Source organism: Erpetoichthys calabaricus, chromosome 13 (assembly GCF_900747795.2).
Source record: "Erpetoichthys calabaricus chromosome 13, fErpCal1.3, whole genome shotgun sequence".
Classification (NCBI taxonomy): domain Eukaryota; kingdom Metazoa; phylum Chordata; class Cladistia; order Polypteriformes; family Polypteridae; genus Erpetoichthys; species Erpetoichthys calabaricus.
In genome coordinates this window covers 39196794-39213832 of record NC_041406.2, presented here as the reverse complement: position 1 = coordinate 39213832, position 17039 = coordinate 39196794, and the positions used below count along the sequence as shown (strand labels likewise).

The window sequence follows — 17039 nt, the reverse complement described above, 5'->3', positions numbered from 1 at the left end:
AATAGGTGAGGGTTAGTGTCCAATTATAACTATCATGTTACTTATGTTTTAGTGCTAATGACTAACAGAGATGCAGTATGTATAGTTAATCAGCAGCTCTAGTCAGGATATGCTAAACTGAAGTAGTGAGTCTTCAGCCGGGATTTAAAAGCTGAGACCGAAGGAGCATCCCTTATAGTAGCAGGCAGACCATTCCACAGTTTAGGGGCCCTGTAACTAAAAGCTCGACCTCCCACAGTTATTTTATTAATCCTTGGAACCATAAGCAGACCGGCATCTTGAGATCTTAATGTGCGCTCTGGTTTGTAAGTTATAATACGTTCAGACAAGTAAGCCTGACCTTGGCCATTTAATGCTTTATATGTTAAAAGGAGGATTTTGAAATCTGCCCTAAACTTAACCAGGAGCCAGTGTAAGGATTTAAGAACTGGAGTTATGTGTTCGTATTTTCTTGTTCTTGTAATGATTCTTGCAGCCGCATTTTGGATTAACTGGAGGCTGTATAAAGAACAGTTTGAACATCCTTTGAAAACCGCATTGCAGTAGTCAGTCCTACTAGAGATAAATGCATGAATTAATTTCTCAGAATCCTGCTTATTTAGAAAGCGCCTTAATTTCCTAACATTTTTAAGATGGAAGAAACATGTTTTGGACAACTTTGTAATATGCGCTTTAAATGGCATGCTAGAGTCAAAGATAACTCCTAGATTGTGGGCTGATTCAGTAAAATTAATTGGGATTCCAACTGAGTTAAATGATGACAAAATATTGTTATGATCAGATAGATAGATATACTTTATTAATCCCAAGGGGAAATCAGCGTCATTCCCTCCAACAATTAATATCTCTGTTTTATCTGTGTTTAAAAGACAAGTACTTCTCATTCATCCACTCCTTTAATTCGCTAACACAACTAATTAAAGACAACATCGGAGAAACTTCATTTGATTTAAATGACAGGTATAACTGGGCGTCATCTGCATACAAGTGAAAATTAACATTATGTTTCCTAATGATAGATCCCAGTGGAAGCATGTAAAGTGAAAACAGTAAAGGTCCCAGTACTGAGCCCTGCGGGACACCATATTGAACTTCTGTGTATAATGATGGAGTACTGTCAGCACATTTCTGTACATATTGGAATCGATTTGATAAGTAAGAACTAAACCAAGCGAGCACGGTGCCTGTAAGCCCAACATAATTTTCTAGCCTGTGCAGTAAAATAGAATGGTCGATGGTCTCAAATGCTGCACTTAAGTCCAACAACATAATTACAGTGGAGTTTCCTTCATCAGAGGATATCAGAATGTCGTTTACAACCTGCGTTAGTGCCGTTTCTGTACTATGACCAGTGCAAAAACCAGACTGGAATTTCTCAAATAAATTGTAATGCGTAAGGTGTGTCTGAAGCTGACTGGTGACTACTTTTTCGGGTATTTTAGAGAGAAACTGTAGATTTGAAATAGGCCTATAATTATTTAGTATGTGTGGGTCTAGGTCTGACTTTTTAAGTAATGGTTTAATGACTGACACTTTTAGTGTATCAGGTACTGTGCCATGCAATAATGAACTACTGATAATGTTTAGAATAGGCGCTGCAAGAACATCCATTGCACTTTTTACTAGTTTTGTTGGCACTGGATCTAGGGAACAAGTAGTGGGCTTCATTTTAGAAATTAAAGTTAAGACTTCCTGCTCAGTTACAGGATTAAAATTACTAAAGTGCTGAATGCAGTGTGAGGCAGGGTCTGCTAAGCTAGTATTTGGTTTGTACTGTGATGCAGAGATCTGGGGTCTTATATTTTTAATTTTCTTATTGAAGAAGTTCATAAAGTCTGTACTGCTAGTATCTGTTGGTATTTTGCACTGTTATTCTGAATTTCCATTTGTTAATTTAGCCACTGTTCTAAACAGTACCCGAGGATTTTTATTATTGCTATCTATTAATGTAGAATAGTATTCTGAGCGAGCTTTAAAGAGGGCTTTTTTATACTTAACACTCTCTGTCCATGCAATTTGAAAGACATGTAGCTTTGTTGTTCTCCATCTGTGCTCCAGTTTTCGACACTCTAATTTAAGAGCTCGAGTGTTTTCAGTAAACCAGGGAGAGTTTCTATGTGCTTTGATCACTTTAGTTTTAAGGGCAGCCACTGCGTCCAGAGTATCTCTCAAGGTCACATTATAATGTGATATTAGCTGATCTAAATTGTTTTCCACGTTTACATTTGATGTTAACTGATCTAAATGGTTTTCCACAATTACACTCGACTTACTCAAAGTATCTATACATTTTGAAGCACAATTACAATCTAGATGTCGCACTGTCTTTGTTTTAATCTGGGAGTTTGTTGGCAAGGGCAGGACTAAATCAAATGTACTGTAAGTAGTGATCGGAAATAACTTCATTTAACACTAGAATTACCAGAGCCTACGAAAAAACTCGTAGATCCGTCCCACCTTAAATCGCGTCTTAAATCCATTTGCACCTCTCCGCCAGAGTCTTTTGTCATCTAAATGTGCTGATAAACACAAGCTACTAGCAGCCAGCTATTCCATCCCCCCACCGACTTAGAACGAACTTCTCCTAGCTCATGCCTTGCCTTGATTATCTGGGATTGAAGTGGAGTTTTAGAGTGGAAATAATATAGCGTTATTTGGAATACACGCATTTCATGTTTGTTCCGTTTCTATAGTAGTCTGTGCAAACACATTTTTAAAACAGAAACGTTTTTCATATTCTAATAGTAAATGACAAAATGTAGGCATAAACTATATAACGTATGAAGCCTGAAGTCCACTTCGAGAAGTGAACTGCTCTTATTCTTACAATTTTAGAATAACAACATAAATTTGATTTCAGTCTGTAACAGCCGGTGTAACTTATGATACTGGTAAAGGTTAGCTTTTTTTTTTTTTTTTTTTTTAATTCACTTTCCATTCTTGCAGTCGCATTCAGAATCAATCCATACAACCCCATCTGACATAAAGACGCGCTATAGCTCTGCAGTGTACCACGATGCATACTACCGCCCCCCCCCCAAAAGGGTTCTGACACACAAACGCTGGCGAAGTTGCCTTCTTCATATCTCACCGTCACTTGAAATCAGCAGTTCTTAGCATTGCACCACGCAAGCTGTCGTATCAACCACCAACTGTAACTTGCTTTCTTTATTCTTCGGTTATAGTCTTGAATAAAAGTGCACTTTTATTTATGTGAAAACAGCTGTGTCAGATGGGGTTGTATGGATTGATTCTGAATGCGACTGCGAGAATGAAAAGTGAATCTAAAAAAAAAAAAAAGCTAACCTTTACCAGTATCATAAGTTACACCGGCTGTTACAGACTGAAATCAAATTTATGTTGTTGTTCTAAAATTGTAAGAATAAGAGCAGTTCACTTCTCGAAGTGGAGCCGTGCGGGATCGAACTCGCCACCCTCTGATTCCCAGTCAGGAGCTGATACCATTACGCCACCGCGGCGGTTGTAGTAAGAGTGTCAATGTGGCATGCTAACGCGACTTTTTTTTTTTGTGCAGTTATATTTTTGAATAAAAGCGCACGTGTGCTCTTATTTGTACCTTTTGTGAAAGTGTTTCTTTGATATATGGACTTCAGGCTTCATACGTTATATAGTTTATGCCTACATTTACTATTAGAATATGAAAAACGTTTCTGTTTTAAAAATGTGTTTGCACAGACTACTATAGAAACGGAACACACATGAAATGCGTGTATTCCAAATAACGCTATATTATTTCCACTCTAAAACTCCACTTCAATCCCAGATAATCAAATCAAGGCAAGGCATGAGCTAGGAGAAGTTCGTTCTAAGTCGGTGGGGGGATGGAATAGCTGGCTGCTAGTAGCTTGTGTTTATCAGCTCATTTAGATGACAAAAGACTCTGGCGGAGAGGTGCAAACGGATTTAAGACGCGATTTAAGGTGGGACGGATCTACGAGTTTTTTCGTAGGCTCTGGTAATTCTAGTGTTAATGGAGTAATATTTAAATTTTGAATTTCAACTTTGTAAGTTATAATTAAATCTAATGTGTGGTTATGATTATGAGTTGGACCTTTGACAATCTGACAAAATCCTACTGAATTTAACAAATAAGTAAAACATTTGCTAAAAGTGTCAGTTTCCACATGAATGTGTACATTAAAATCCCCTATCAGTACTACGTGATCATAATTTATAGCCAAATCAGATAGAAGGTTGCTAAATTCAGTCATGAACAATGAATATGGCCCTGGTGGTCTGTAGACTAGCACTATAATTGTGTTGGAATCTGTTGTAATATTTAAAATGAATGCCTCAAAAGGATGTAAAGTTGCCTAAATTTTTAAGGTTTCAGTGAGAAGACACAGATCAGATTTTGTACTTAATGTAATATCATTTACCAAAACAGCTTTAGTGCCAAGAGAGTGAATGTTCAATAAGCAGCATTTAAAACTGCATGCTTCTTTCTGAACTGGTGATATATTTTTTGAGCTAAGAACAATCCCAGACAAATTCATAATGAAGTATTTTTACAGTCAAACAATTAAAGGCATGTTTTTATCTTTGATGCCTGTTTAATAAAATACTTTTGAACTAGGTGCACATTTCCACAAAGCAACTGAATATTAGCATTATGACTTTGGCTACTCAGTTGAAGGGATACAATTTTAGCATTACTAATAAAGATTCACCTTTAGCAGTACAGATTTACATAATTAAAGTAGGTTTTGTATAAACATTTAAACAATTACAAAGGGGTGGAGTAAAAAAAAAAAAAACTTATTTCTGTGGATGTTTTTGTATTTTATTCCCCAACCTCTACTTATTTTATCTCTACGCAGACTAGTCTACTTTTATTTGAGCCTTCTTAACAAATTAACTGCTAACATTACTTAATGCAATGCTTTAAATGTATAGAACCAAACTGAAAGTAACCTTCATAAAATTTCCATTGTCCCATAGTTACATTGTTATTTCTAGGCTCCAAAAGGTTAATAGTCCACATACTGTGGTGTTATTTTTTTAAGTAAATGGCTATCATTTCAGGAAAAGTAATTCCCTACCTGAGATTAAGGAGAATGGTAGAACAGTGTGCAAGCTTAAACCGGTGTTCATTTTTTATTGGAGTTTAAATGCTTGATATGTATGTAATTCAGACAAGTGTCACCTCATATAACTTTTACTTTGTTGTGTACATTATATTCTTCTAATTGTTTTCTACAAATGCCTTTTCCATTTCAGGGCTGCCGACAGTAGATTGTTATTAATCTCAAGGGGGAATTCAGAATGGATATATAACAATGAGAGGTGCTGAATGTATAAAGCATCAGATGTTAGACAGTGCACACACACTCTCACAGGACTAATGCAGAGTCTCCAGAAAACCCAATATGAATTTATTTTGGATGTGGTAAGAAATATTACCTAGCGAAAACCAACACCAACAGTGAATTGGCTATTATTTGAACCAATGTCCCATGGAACTATGAGACAACAGCAATAACTACTGCATTAATATATATAGTGTTTTCACTAGGACCTTTCATGATATCTCTCTATTATTATAATAAAAAAATATTGGGCGTTATGTGATCTTCTCGGAAGACGTCCCGCGAGAGACACTTTAACGCCACACGATACAAGGCAGGGAGACAAAAGGACAGCTGCTGTACAGGCTTTTAAATGATTGACGCGCAGCGCGACAAGCAGAACACACTGCTCAGCAGCAGAAAGCCAGGAACTGATCTGTCCGCATCTCCTTAGCGTGTGTTCAACCGCCCTTCACAACGCGCGTGGCAGAGACGCGAAGTGGCTGAAGCGTAGCGCGCCCTGGTTCAGGAGGATAGGGTGGGCAAGTTTTAAAAAAAAAAAAAAAAATGCCTAAATCAGGCTAGTAGTATGTCTGTTGTACATTCACTTAAGGTTTCATCTTCATTAATCAAATCTATAGCTTGAGCTTCAGGCAAATAACACATTCTAGTTGCTTAGACCTTGACTTACTCACATAGATTTTTATTAAGTTTTAGTTAATTTATTTCAGAAGGCAAATACCCAAGTATGGCAAATGTACCTCCAAACTTTGAAAACTACTTGCACCATTTAATTGTAAATCTATACATACTCCTTTATTTCTCCTCAAATCTGGAACAGCAGTTAAGTGCTACAGATAGGCAGTTTTATTTTCATCCATGTTTAGTGACATTTCAGTTTAGAAAGTCATTTCTATAGTAATCATTTTATGTCATGAGGGGTAAAAAAAGCAGTGACTTGCCTGTGGTATAAGCTGTGCGAATGTGTGTGCTTACTTATTTGGACATATCTGAGCTGTTTACTCATTTCTTTTTATCCTTTGATTCTGGGTATATTAAATGCTATTCCTTTATTCTACTAAGCACATATCTTGCTCACTAATGAGTGTGATGTACTGCTCTTTACTTTTTGTGAACCACTGGACTTCACTGAGGGAACTGCTTCTGTCATCTTATTTCTTCTTGTTAAGTGCAAAATCAATGATGTAATTCCAGTCATTTTAAATTTGCTTTGCTGCTTTTTAGAAATACTAATGCTACTTTCTAAATATCTTTTACTTTGATTGCTTTAAATTTAACATGTGCAGGTTGTTCCTCAGGGGTGTTTTTTTGTGTAACATATTTTAATATTACAGAAACGTGATATTGACCAGTAAAATGGTTTATTTGGACAAATCCTCAAGGTTCAAAATATAAGCTACCTCCAAATGTATTTTTTTCTGTAATGTATAGTGCATTTTTTTGACCAGTGCCTATTTGCCAGTGAAAGAAATTGCATCATTGCAGTGGGTACCATTTCCTGCCTTTACGGTGGTGTTGGTTAACCATAATTTAAATCTGTATTTTAGTTAAACTTTTTTTTTTGTTTTTCTTTTTATGTCTGCAGAAGTCCACTAGCTCAGATGGAAGAGGAGAGAAGAGAGCATGTTGCTAAAATGAAAAAAATGGAAATGGAAATGGAACAGGTCTTCGAAATGAAAGTTAAGGAAAAAATACAGAAATTGAAAGACTCTGAGACTGAGGTATGCCTTTATTCCAGAGGAAGTACTTTAACTTTCAAATTTACATTCACAAAGTGGATTTTGAAACCTAAATAAATACATTTTATATAAATAGAATTGTATTTAAAAACCTAATGAGAAGAATATTAATTTCAGCAGCATTGATTACATCAGCTATTGATAATTGGTTGGAACAGCTAAGTAAAGCTTGTTTAATATGTGGCAGGGATAGTCCTAAAGTTTATTTTTAATGAATATTAAACCTACTGTGTGACTGTAAGCTCTGCATATTTAAGTTAATGTGAGACTGCAAAAAGAGACCATTCAGATTCAGAACTGCATATAGATGTATTAACAGGCAAAAATGCTTTTATGCAAGTTCATTCTGAATTGAGAAATCTTATGAATTTATACATTATAGAAGTCAAAAACAGTGTATCAGCATTGAGGGTTACATTTTTCTTAAATCAGTCACTTCAATCACCCACATCTCCGTTCAGTTTTCTCTCTCTCTCTTCTTGTGCTTATTGAGGTTTTAGGGCTAAAAACTTAATACTTTTATATGATAACTGTAGGACCAACCCCAGATTGAAGCAACTCAGATATAGTTAAAATATAAATTGTATTACAATGAGGAAGCAATAAGAGTATCATTATTTACAATAATAAGATATTTTTAATTAAAATAGTTATGAATTTTGGTAATATCTTAGTATCAATCTATAAAAGAACATCAGACCTTTAGGATTTTCAGTTTAACTAACTTTTATTTTTTTGGTAAGCCTGATTGAGAGTTTTAGAAAGGGGTTCACTTTCTATAAAGTTCAGCTATCATTAATGTAATTGGATAGAAAAAAATCTTTCGTAGAAGTCGGCTGTAACCCTATAACTTTTCTAAACTACATCAATGGTAATTGAAATTTTTGAGAGAGATAATGTTAATGTAGCGGTATAGAATGTTTCTGTATGCCTAGGCTATTAAATGGGCTGTTCATTTAGGTAACATTTATTGCTAAAATTCAGACCAATATAGTATGGTATAGTAATTGATTTGCATTGTATAGGAGGCTTATTTTCTGTTTATTTAGCACAAGGTCTTCTTAGCTTTTACTCCATTTTTATAGTATGATTGACACCAGTTATCCCACCTCAGTTGCAGATTAGATTAAATTCTGCTTGATGTGTTAGCCTTTGTGTAATAAAGAACAAGTTTAGGCAGTTATGCATGTTCACTGTCAGGTTTGCAATATTCTTGTTGTTTGCAGTTTCCCCTGATTATAATATTAGTAGGTCCCTTAAATATACTTTTTAAATACTTCCATTAAATTTATTCTAGAAGACCCAAGGAGGAATTAGTTAATCATCTTCAGAGGTTTTTTAAATAATTTATCTACCCTGATGATTTTATTTTAATAAAGATGCACTCTGCCCTTCAGTGCAATGGGTTTATGATTGTGAGTGTCCTAGTATGTGGAATATGTTCAGGGATTATCTCCTAATAATACTGCTTCCCCAGCAAAGGCAGAATAACACAAAGCCAAGTCTGCTAATGTATGCTGTAGCAATGACACGTCATATTAAACATATCAATAACCCCCACTGTTCCTGTGAGATTTGTTTTGGTGTGTACTATCAGCTGAGGGGCTGCATGTTTTATCATCTTGACAGATCACCCATAACATACATTTAACACAAAAAGTTACCAACTAACTTATTAGTCTTTTCCTAATAAGTAATAGGAGGAAATGTTAAAATCAGCCATACAACTGTTGCCTGTAATCTCTTACATGTCTCACTTGCCCATATTGTGTGAATATGTGTACCCCTAGGGACCTCTAATGGCAGGCTGCTTGCTGACAAGGCCTATTTTGACTTCCATACCTTTATTTCATCCCAGTTTTACCACCAAGAGAAAGCGTACAAGATTTTCCTCAAGTGCCCTTAAAGGACAGCAGCTAGACAAAGAATGGACTATCTAGCTTCATGGCATCCTAGTAGCAGACAAAGGCAACGATTTACACTCTGACTTAAAAATTTTATTTATTTGCTTTAAAAATAAGTAGCAGCAATTATACACAATACGAAGTATTATATAACTGGGTGGATTTATGAGTGTGCAATATGTATAGTCTTCGATAATATCTTGAGTGTTGTTGTTTTTAAGGATGTGTGAGCTGAAATTATCGAGTATGTCATTCACTTTGCAAAAAACAATCACAAACATGCCTTGAGTTTCCACTCATTCATTATCTCATGTAATCTAACAGGATAGACAACTGCGCATGTGCAAAGCGAGTGCATAGGCGTGCACGGTCAGAGCACCACAAGTTAAGCTAGTGTAGCTGCCTAAAAATGAGTGAGCAAACAGTGCCAGGGTATAAAACAGCCCAAGATGGGGCTCAGCTTCACTCGCATGGAGGTGGTTTGGCTTTGAAAAGACTGATATTTCTCAAAAGACTGCAAACTGTGTTAGAATTCGGTTGCCGTTAAAGACAACTTGACAACTAACTTGTTTCACCATCTGCAAAGTAAAAACCGCACAGAACATGAAGAGTACAAAAAGCTTCAGGAGTCAGCTGTCCACGACAGGTCCAAATTACCCAAGGTACAAGTACAAAAACACACTCGGCAAACTTTAGCCGGAATCATTCTGCAAAAAGTGGTGTACGACAAGAAAAGCAACAGATGGCATGAAATGACAAACACTGTCACCAGTTACGTCGCAGAAGATATGGTGCCAGTTGAAGTGGTTGAGAAGGGATGGTTTCAAACAAATTTTGAATACTTTAGACACAAGATACACATTGTCTGGCCAAAAATATTTCAGTCAAACAGCTCTGCCTAAATTGTATGATTCAAGTCGCCAAACTGTGATGCAGAAGGTTTCAAATTTTGTCACAACAATGGATTTATGCTCAGGCTGAACATCTGAGCCATACCTCTCTTTAACGAAACCTGGCAACTGCAAAGCTACTGTTTGCAAACATCCTACTTCTCTGAAGACCACACAGGCAACAACAGACAGTGGGGCTAACACTACACTACGGATTAACACCTGGAAGAGGCTTTCTTGTTTTGGACATAGGCTTCATATTGCCATTACTGAGTAATTTGGGTTCCCCTAGAAAGTGCAATTTAAGTGAAATTGATCTAGTACAGAACAAAAAAAAAAATCAGTTTGAACGAATCATTTATCTGTGAACAAACTACATTATTCATTCAGTCCAGTTTTTATTTCCGTAAGAAGCATATGCCTGTCAGTTGCATTTAATTTTGCAAGCTCTCTTGGTTGGGTGTCCTCAGTTCCAAAGCACTTTTTTTTTCTCATTATTTAAAACAATCACAGATCCACACCTCCTAGCCTGTTCCATCCCGTCCCTATGGCTGCAAACGTCCGAGCAGGTGATGAAACAAGGGAGGAAGTTTAAAAAAAAAAAGTGTTTTGACAGCAATAAAAAAAAAAAAAAAAAACACAGGCGTTCAGAGAAAGAGTCTCTGCATACTGCCATTGAAACAGAGATCAAGAGCTACTTAATGATACCTGAGGTGTACAGTGATGTAAATCCACTTGAGAGGTGTGGAAAACAAAAGGAGTATATTTCCAAAATTGTGGAAACATGCAAAAAAAGTACCTGTGCATCCCTACGTCACGCAGTCCTTCTGAAAGGGCTTTCAACACCAGAGGAAATGTTGTAACATGTAATCGTGCTGTTTTTGGAGCCAGATGCTATGGACAGACAGGTGTTTGTCACACAATTTGAAGTGTCCTCAGTAGAATTTTACAGTTTTTATTTTTTCTGCTGTCTTTGTTCAATATTGCACAGAATTTGAAGTTAGTAATCTGTTTTAAAATGTTAATAGATTTTTGGGTTTTATTTGTATCTTTGTGAAATATATGAGAGAACTTGTCTACAAATGCTAAAGTTTTTTGTTTTTTTTTCCATGTGCAGTATTTGACAGAACTTTGGATTTTTACACTATAGTACAGTATGTTAGATATTTGTTCTTGATTGTATGCTGTACAATTCACCTTACAGTTTGTTTATCCAGACTATAATGTCCATGCCCTGTAGTTCAATTATGATTAGTATTTAATTCCTTTTGGTTTTATATCTTTTTATATTAAGGGTAAGTTTTGTTTAAAATGCTCTCATTACAATAGTTTTGTTGGTCTTATTGCATTTTTTATGTAAATACTGTGGGCCACTTTGAAATGGTTTATTCACTATCTGATCTCAGTAATACTTTGACTGGTGATTTTAATGTTTTTGTGTTGTTTTACTTCAGTTTTAAGTGAATAAATAAGACTTGTTTTCCTTAACTGTTGTTTCCGTTAATCTAATTAATAAACTTCAGCTAATATCCTGTTAGCAAGACAAACAGATCAATAAGACCTTTACAGAATAAGTTTTTTAAACAATGCAAAATATCATCTAATTATCATTATCCTCAAAGTCCCAGAAAATACTGAGATACAGTTTTTGTCAATGTCACACATCCCCAGGTTGGTTTATGCACACTTCAGTTAGACCCAGATAACAATTCTTAGATGGCTTCTTTGTGTTAGGTGCAAAGTATATGTATCCTTAATTGAACATAAAAAAATTGCCCTGGAAAAAACCTTTTCCCAACACTCTTAATATTTACTCAGAAATAAATGTCCTTTTTTTTTTTTTAGCTTCAGCGACGCCATGAGCAAATGAAAAAGAACTTGGAAGCCCAGCACAAGGAGCTAGAGGAAAAGCGTCGCCAGTATGAGGAGGAAAAGGCAAGCTGGGAGAATCAGCAGCGTATGCTAGAACAGCAGAAACTTGATGCATCCAGGTACTGTATTTATTTACACTTTCTGCGCTTTTTAGCCGCCAAAAGCTTTGCAGCAAGCACTGCTGTAATAAGTGAGTCAGCCAGTGTACTGTATGCTACGACTAGGCAGCGACTACTGCAGCTGCCTCATAGTTTCATGAGACTGAGCTTGATGTAGTTACTGTCTGTGTGGGCTATGTACATGATCTCTGAATGTGTCTGCTCCATTAATAAACTGTTCAGAGTAATGAAGAATGAAAATGAAAATGGCTGTGTACTATAAACCCCAATATTATGGAGTTAAGACTTATTCTGATACTAAATGGGTACCACATCTTGTTAATACTGGGCACTGCCACAACATTTACATTTTGCAATTAGGCTGTTTGGATAAAAATAAAAGTTGCATTTTTAAAGCAGTAACCTTTTTTTTTTTTAAAATACTTTCAAATAAATGAAAACCTAATTAAGTTTAAATTATTTTTTCCATTTAAACCTAGGACATTGGAAAAGAATAAAAAGAAGGGGAAGATCTTTTAAAGACCTTAAAGGACCACCAAACCTGTGATGTACTAGTTGCCAATATTCCAGCCAGGACTTCAGTTTTGTTTTTGTTTTTGTTTTTGTGTTTTTTTTTTTTTTTGTTTTTTTTGTTTTTTTTAAACCAATTCTGTTCAGAATGTGGGATGTATTAGCATGCCATATAGCCAGTCTAATGCCATCTTTGTAAATTGGTTTCTTTTATTTTGATAGGTTTTGTAAAGTTTTGAATGAACTGCACTTAGAAATTCAACATTCTAAGGGTCTGTTTGGTTATTTTAAGCTGATGTCTACCCTTTTATTCAGAGGAAATGTTTTACTATTGTACAGTCATGTTCTGGTGGTTGATTGTTTACAGACAAATGACTCGTTCTTCCATTGTGTTAAACTATTGTTGGGAGAAAAGGGTTGGGGGGTGGGAGTGAGATTTGCCGCTGTTTTTGTTTTCTAAGCTTTGTTAAATATAACACAAACCTCATACCATGCAGCATATAATACAGCATAGCCTAATGTTAACATTGAAATTTTTGAAATATCTATTATACTTTAAACAATTGAATATGCATAAATAAAACATATTGGTAAACATGCATCGCAGTCTCTTCATAAAGTGTTCTCTTTGCTTTTTTTCTTAAGTATATTCTTTTTCCATCTAGTAATTAGAGATTGCAATGTATAACGTCTTCATTTATTGTTACATATATTTTTTTTCATGTATTGGCCCAGTTAAAATATGTTTTGTACGTTAGAAAACAATGGGGATTGCATAATTTCTTAACATTTTCTTTTTGTTTACCTGTAAAAAATAAATAAAATGGCTGCATTGGCAGTTGTCAGGTTAATATTGAATGTTGGCTTATTATTGTGCAGTTGACCTTCCCTCTTTACTTTGGGTACTATGAATTCCAAAAAAAAAAAAGACCACAGTTAATCATTTACTGTAGCTTATATTCATGTACCACAGTTCTGTATTTTTTGTATTGTATAAAGTCACATAATAAACAATACTGTGATGCTCTAAATGCAGTTGTATGTTCATGCTCACATTTTATCTTGTTTGTATGCTCTAACATGTTTTCATTTGAAATTCTACAATAAATTGCTTTCCTAATTTTTTTTCTTAAATCATCTTTTTACTGTCTTTGCCCAATTAAAACTTGTTTCAGCAGTCACGTATATCTTGTTTAAAATTGTCTAAGTGTACTTGGGGCAAGATCCAAAAGGTAAGTAATGTCCCCACGCTGCATGTATAGGAATGGCCTACACTTAAACCCTTCTGGGCAACACTTCATATACACAGTATCTCTTGGAAAACACTGGATTTAAAACCATTCCTGCAACTTTAACAGCAATATTTTCAGTAATTCACAGATGGGTTAAAAGTGTTCTTTGAAATATGAGTTTGTAATATCCTGTATTGCAGTACTTCTGCAAAAACTTGTCTTTCTTCAACTGAAAGAATCCTATCAACCGTCTATAATTAAATGAGAAAGTAGTGTTTTATATTATCTTAAAGCCAGTGGCACATTACATTACATTCTGAGTTGGAGGGGGTGGTTAAACTTGATGAGAACAGTTGCAGATCTTGTCGCCTGAGAATGTCACCTTACACAACAGGGAAATGTAGGGTATGATAAACTACAAGACTCTGTGATGACCTTTCCAAATTTCAAAATACAGCAAGCTCTCACCTTTTTGACAGCCAATAATAATGCTGGTGGTGTACAAGTGCTTTCCAGATATAGCGAGTTCAGCTTTAATCTTGGCCCTTTTTTCCATTGTGTTGTGATACATATAACAAGTCATGAGACACCCAAGCCTCTGTTCTGTTTGCAAGGTCCACATTTCTTGTTCCTTTTAGTTGCATTTTATGTATTGCAGTTCCCGCTGAGTGCTTATTCATTCTTAGCTCATGCATACACACAAGCCCATCAAAACCTATTTCCTTTTATCGGATCAATCGCAAACTGATTGGACTGAATCACTGGGGTATATCAGACTACATTACTGCAAAACATCCTATGACTGCATCAGACACGCTAAGATTACGTAAGGGAAGTCTGATACTGAAAAACACTGGAAAAGTCATGAGATGTGACAGAGTCTTAAATTCAGAAGTCGTCATACTGTTTACAAAGAGCTCTTCAAAACTTTTTCAGAACTTGGCAGTAACCCATTAATACAGCTCATACATTACATTTTACATATATTTATGTGATGCCTTTATCCAAGACAACTTAGAACATTTGATAAACAACTGGTTACATTTATTTTGTTTTTCCAATTGGAGGACAGGCAGGTGAAGTGACTTACTCATGGTCACACAGTGTCAACCTCAGGGTATGAAGCCCAAAGTCAACTCTAAAGTAAACATGCTGTGTTCCTGTTTATCATTCTTTCTTCTACTTGCTGTTTTTTTCATACTGTATGTAAAGAAATGTTTAAGATATGGAGCTTTCTATTTTCATTGCCCTCTTTGTTGGATGGGAGCGGCCTACTGTGTGTTCTTTTTTTGATTGTTTTTTTAAGCCTTTTATTCCTTCCAGGTGCTGTGCAGACAGCAGCCTTTTATAGATGTTCTGTATCCCCTTTGTGTTTTTTATGGTGGCTTTGAACTTATTTTGGTTGTTAATAGTTTTAGGGTTAGATATGATCTGGCTTATCATTGAAAGTAGCCCCTAAAAGTTGTATAAATGGATTTTAAATTTACTAATGCTCTGCTGCTGTAATCCTAAGCACTGACTCATCTCAACTACCTTTTGGACAAGCTGAAAACTTGGGAGAGGTGCTGGGAAGAGGATCTGAAGGCTCCCTTATGTCTGCAACACCTGAAAACACAGGCACTAAGAAATTGAAAGGGTGTGTGTGTGTTATACTAGCCATCTTACTTGGCTCCACTCAAGACAACAGGCTTCAGTTACTCTCATCAGGTAATTGGATGCATCAGAAGTTTTATGTAACCTTTTTTCCGTGTATATGTTGAGCTTTTATAAAACCAAGAGATGGTAATATTAGTTCACTAGAGCTTGTTACTCTTGTCAGTAAAACATTCCAGCTTTTGGTGATGGTCAGTGGAAAACAGTTGTATATGAAACTGTATTCTTTTGAGTTTAAACAGTTAATTAGAAATAATAGGAATTTTGGGTATAAATATAACTTCACCCTGCAACACATCCTAATGGTAGGTTCAATCAGATTTGAATGTAATGCTTTGATCTGTAAGCTGTTTTGGAGGGTTCAGATCAAATGCAATGTACACTGATTCATGGACTATTTCAACTTTACATACAGCATTGACTTTTCCAGTCTTCACATTTATGCATATAATGCATTGAATGTTATAAACATTATTTAGAAAAGAACAGGTGAAAAGAATAATGATATGGCGACCTATGTAGTGGCCTGCCCATGGAGGACCCCTTTACTGAGCTTCGCCAACATTTAAACTGACCGAGGCCTGTGGTTGCTCCTGTCCCCTGCGTTGTACATGCTGTAGATAGGCCTTGAAGTGGGCTGGTATGCTGTGCTGGTACCTCCCTGTGAATCGGAGCGTAGTGACACATTGTGGTCTGACCTCCAAGGGGATGCTCCAATTTTCTGTAATATTGCATGTATTTTACTATCAAGAGGGAAATCCCACCTGCTTTCTGTTCTTCTATGTATATGTGCTGTATATTATCACGTTCAACAATCCAAGGAGGACTAAACCCTCAAGTATGTATTTTATACGACACTGTGAGGAGTAAGAAGCAGCAGACGGAACAGAGAGTACTGTGTGTGTGTTCATCCTACCACTTTGGCCCTGCTGACTCCCTTATTTTGCACAAATGGGCAGACCCCTTAGCTCCGCACAACTCCTCTTCTGTGCTCAGCTGAAAAAGACGTGGCACCGTACCATACCATACTTGATACAGTAGTAGTAGTATCGAGAATTATCTCCCTTGTGCTGTGCTGCACTTCCACTATCCTTAAGCCTTACCTACCACTCCCCTGCATTTGTGTGACAGGAGATGGAAGCAACAAATGAAGCTGGTCAATAACATTAAACTCTGGACATTTTGTCTGCTAGTCTGTCGTCAGTCTGTTCAGATGTTTCACTTCCTTTGAGCCAACAGGTGACACTGGTGTGCAAACTAATACATATGGAAGAAAATACAAACACTGTGACCCCCCAGGCTCAAACTTTTCGGTTCCACCGTAGTCTGTCATGTTTGTGTGGTCCTGGAGAGCAGATTGGTCCAAATCTGTCAAAGGCTGAAGGACTGTACAGCAAACAGACAGACATTCTATTTTATAAATAAACAGATCAAGTCCCATATTCTGCTTCTATCACTGCACTGCAATCCTGACCACCCTACAGAAGGGGCCATTCATGTAAATACGAAGAGGGAGAACACATGCAAAGTAGAAAGAATTCACAACTGCCCTGCCATCCACTAATCAAATAAGATGGATAAGCTGCCAGCTTTCCTAGTGAGCCACGGCACATTCAGGTAACTGTGGTGTTTTTTTGTGTATTATGGCAAGCTGCTTTAAACTCGATTATTTCTGACACCATTTTAATGCAGGATGGATTTCGGCTGATACAGAGCAAAGCATACAGCAACTTAGTAGGGGGGAGGGGGGTACTAATAATATTTAGGAATAAGGAATGGTATTAAGGAGT

The 17039-nt window shown here is 36.2% G+C and overlaps 1 protein-coding gene across 1 annotated transcript in view; it reads left to right on the top strand.

The window, feature by feature from the left end:
- Positions 1–13498, top strand: part of septin7a (septin 7a) — a 95353-nt gene extending 81855 nt beyond the window's left edge. Inside the window, exons 11-13 of the mRNA XM_028818142.2 lie at positions 6916–7051; positions 11709–11854; positions 12334–13498. Of these exons, the coding sequence (XP_028673975.2) occupies positions 6916–7051; positions 11709–11854; positions 12334–12373 (322 nt within the window). The 3' untranslated portion in view covers positions 12374–13498. The remainder of the gene's footprint in view (positions 1–6915; positions 7052–11708; positions 11855–12333) is intronic.
- The last annotated feature ends 3541 nt before the right edge of the window (positions 13499–17039 follow it).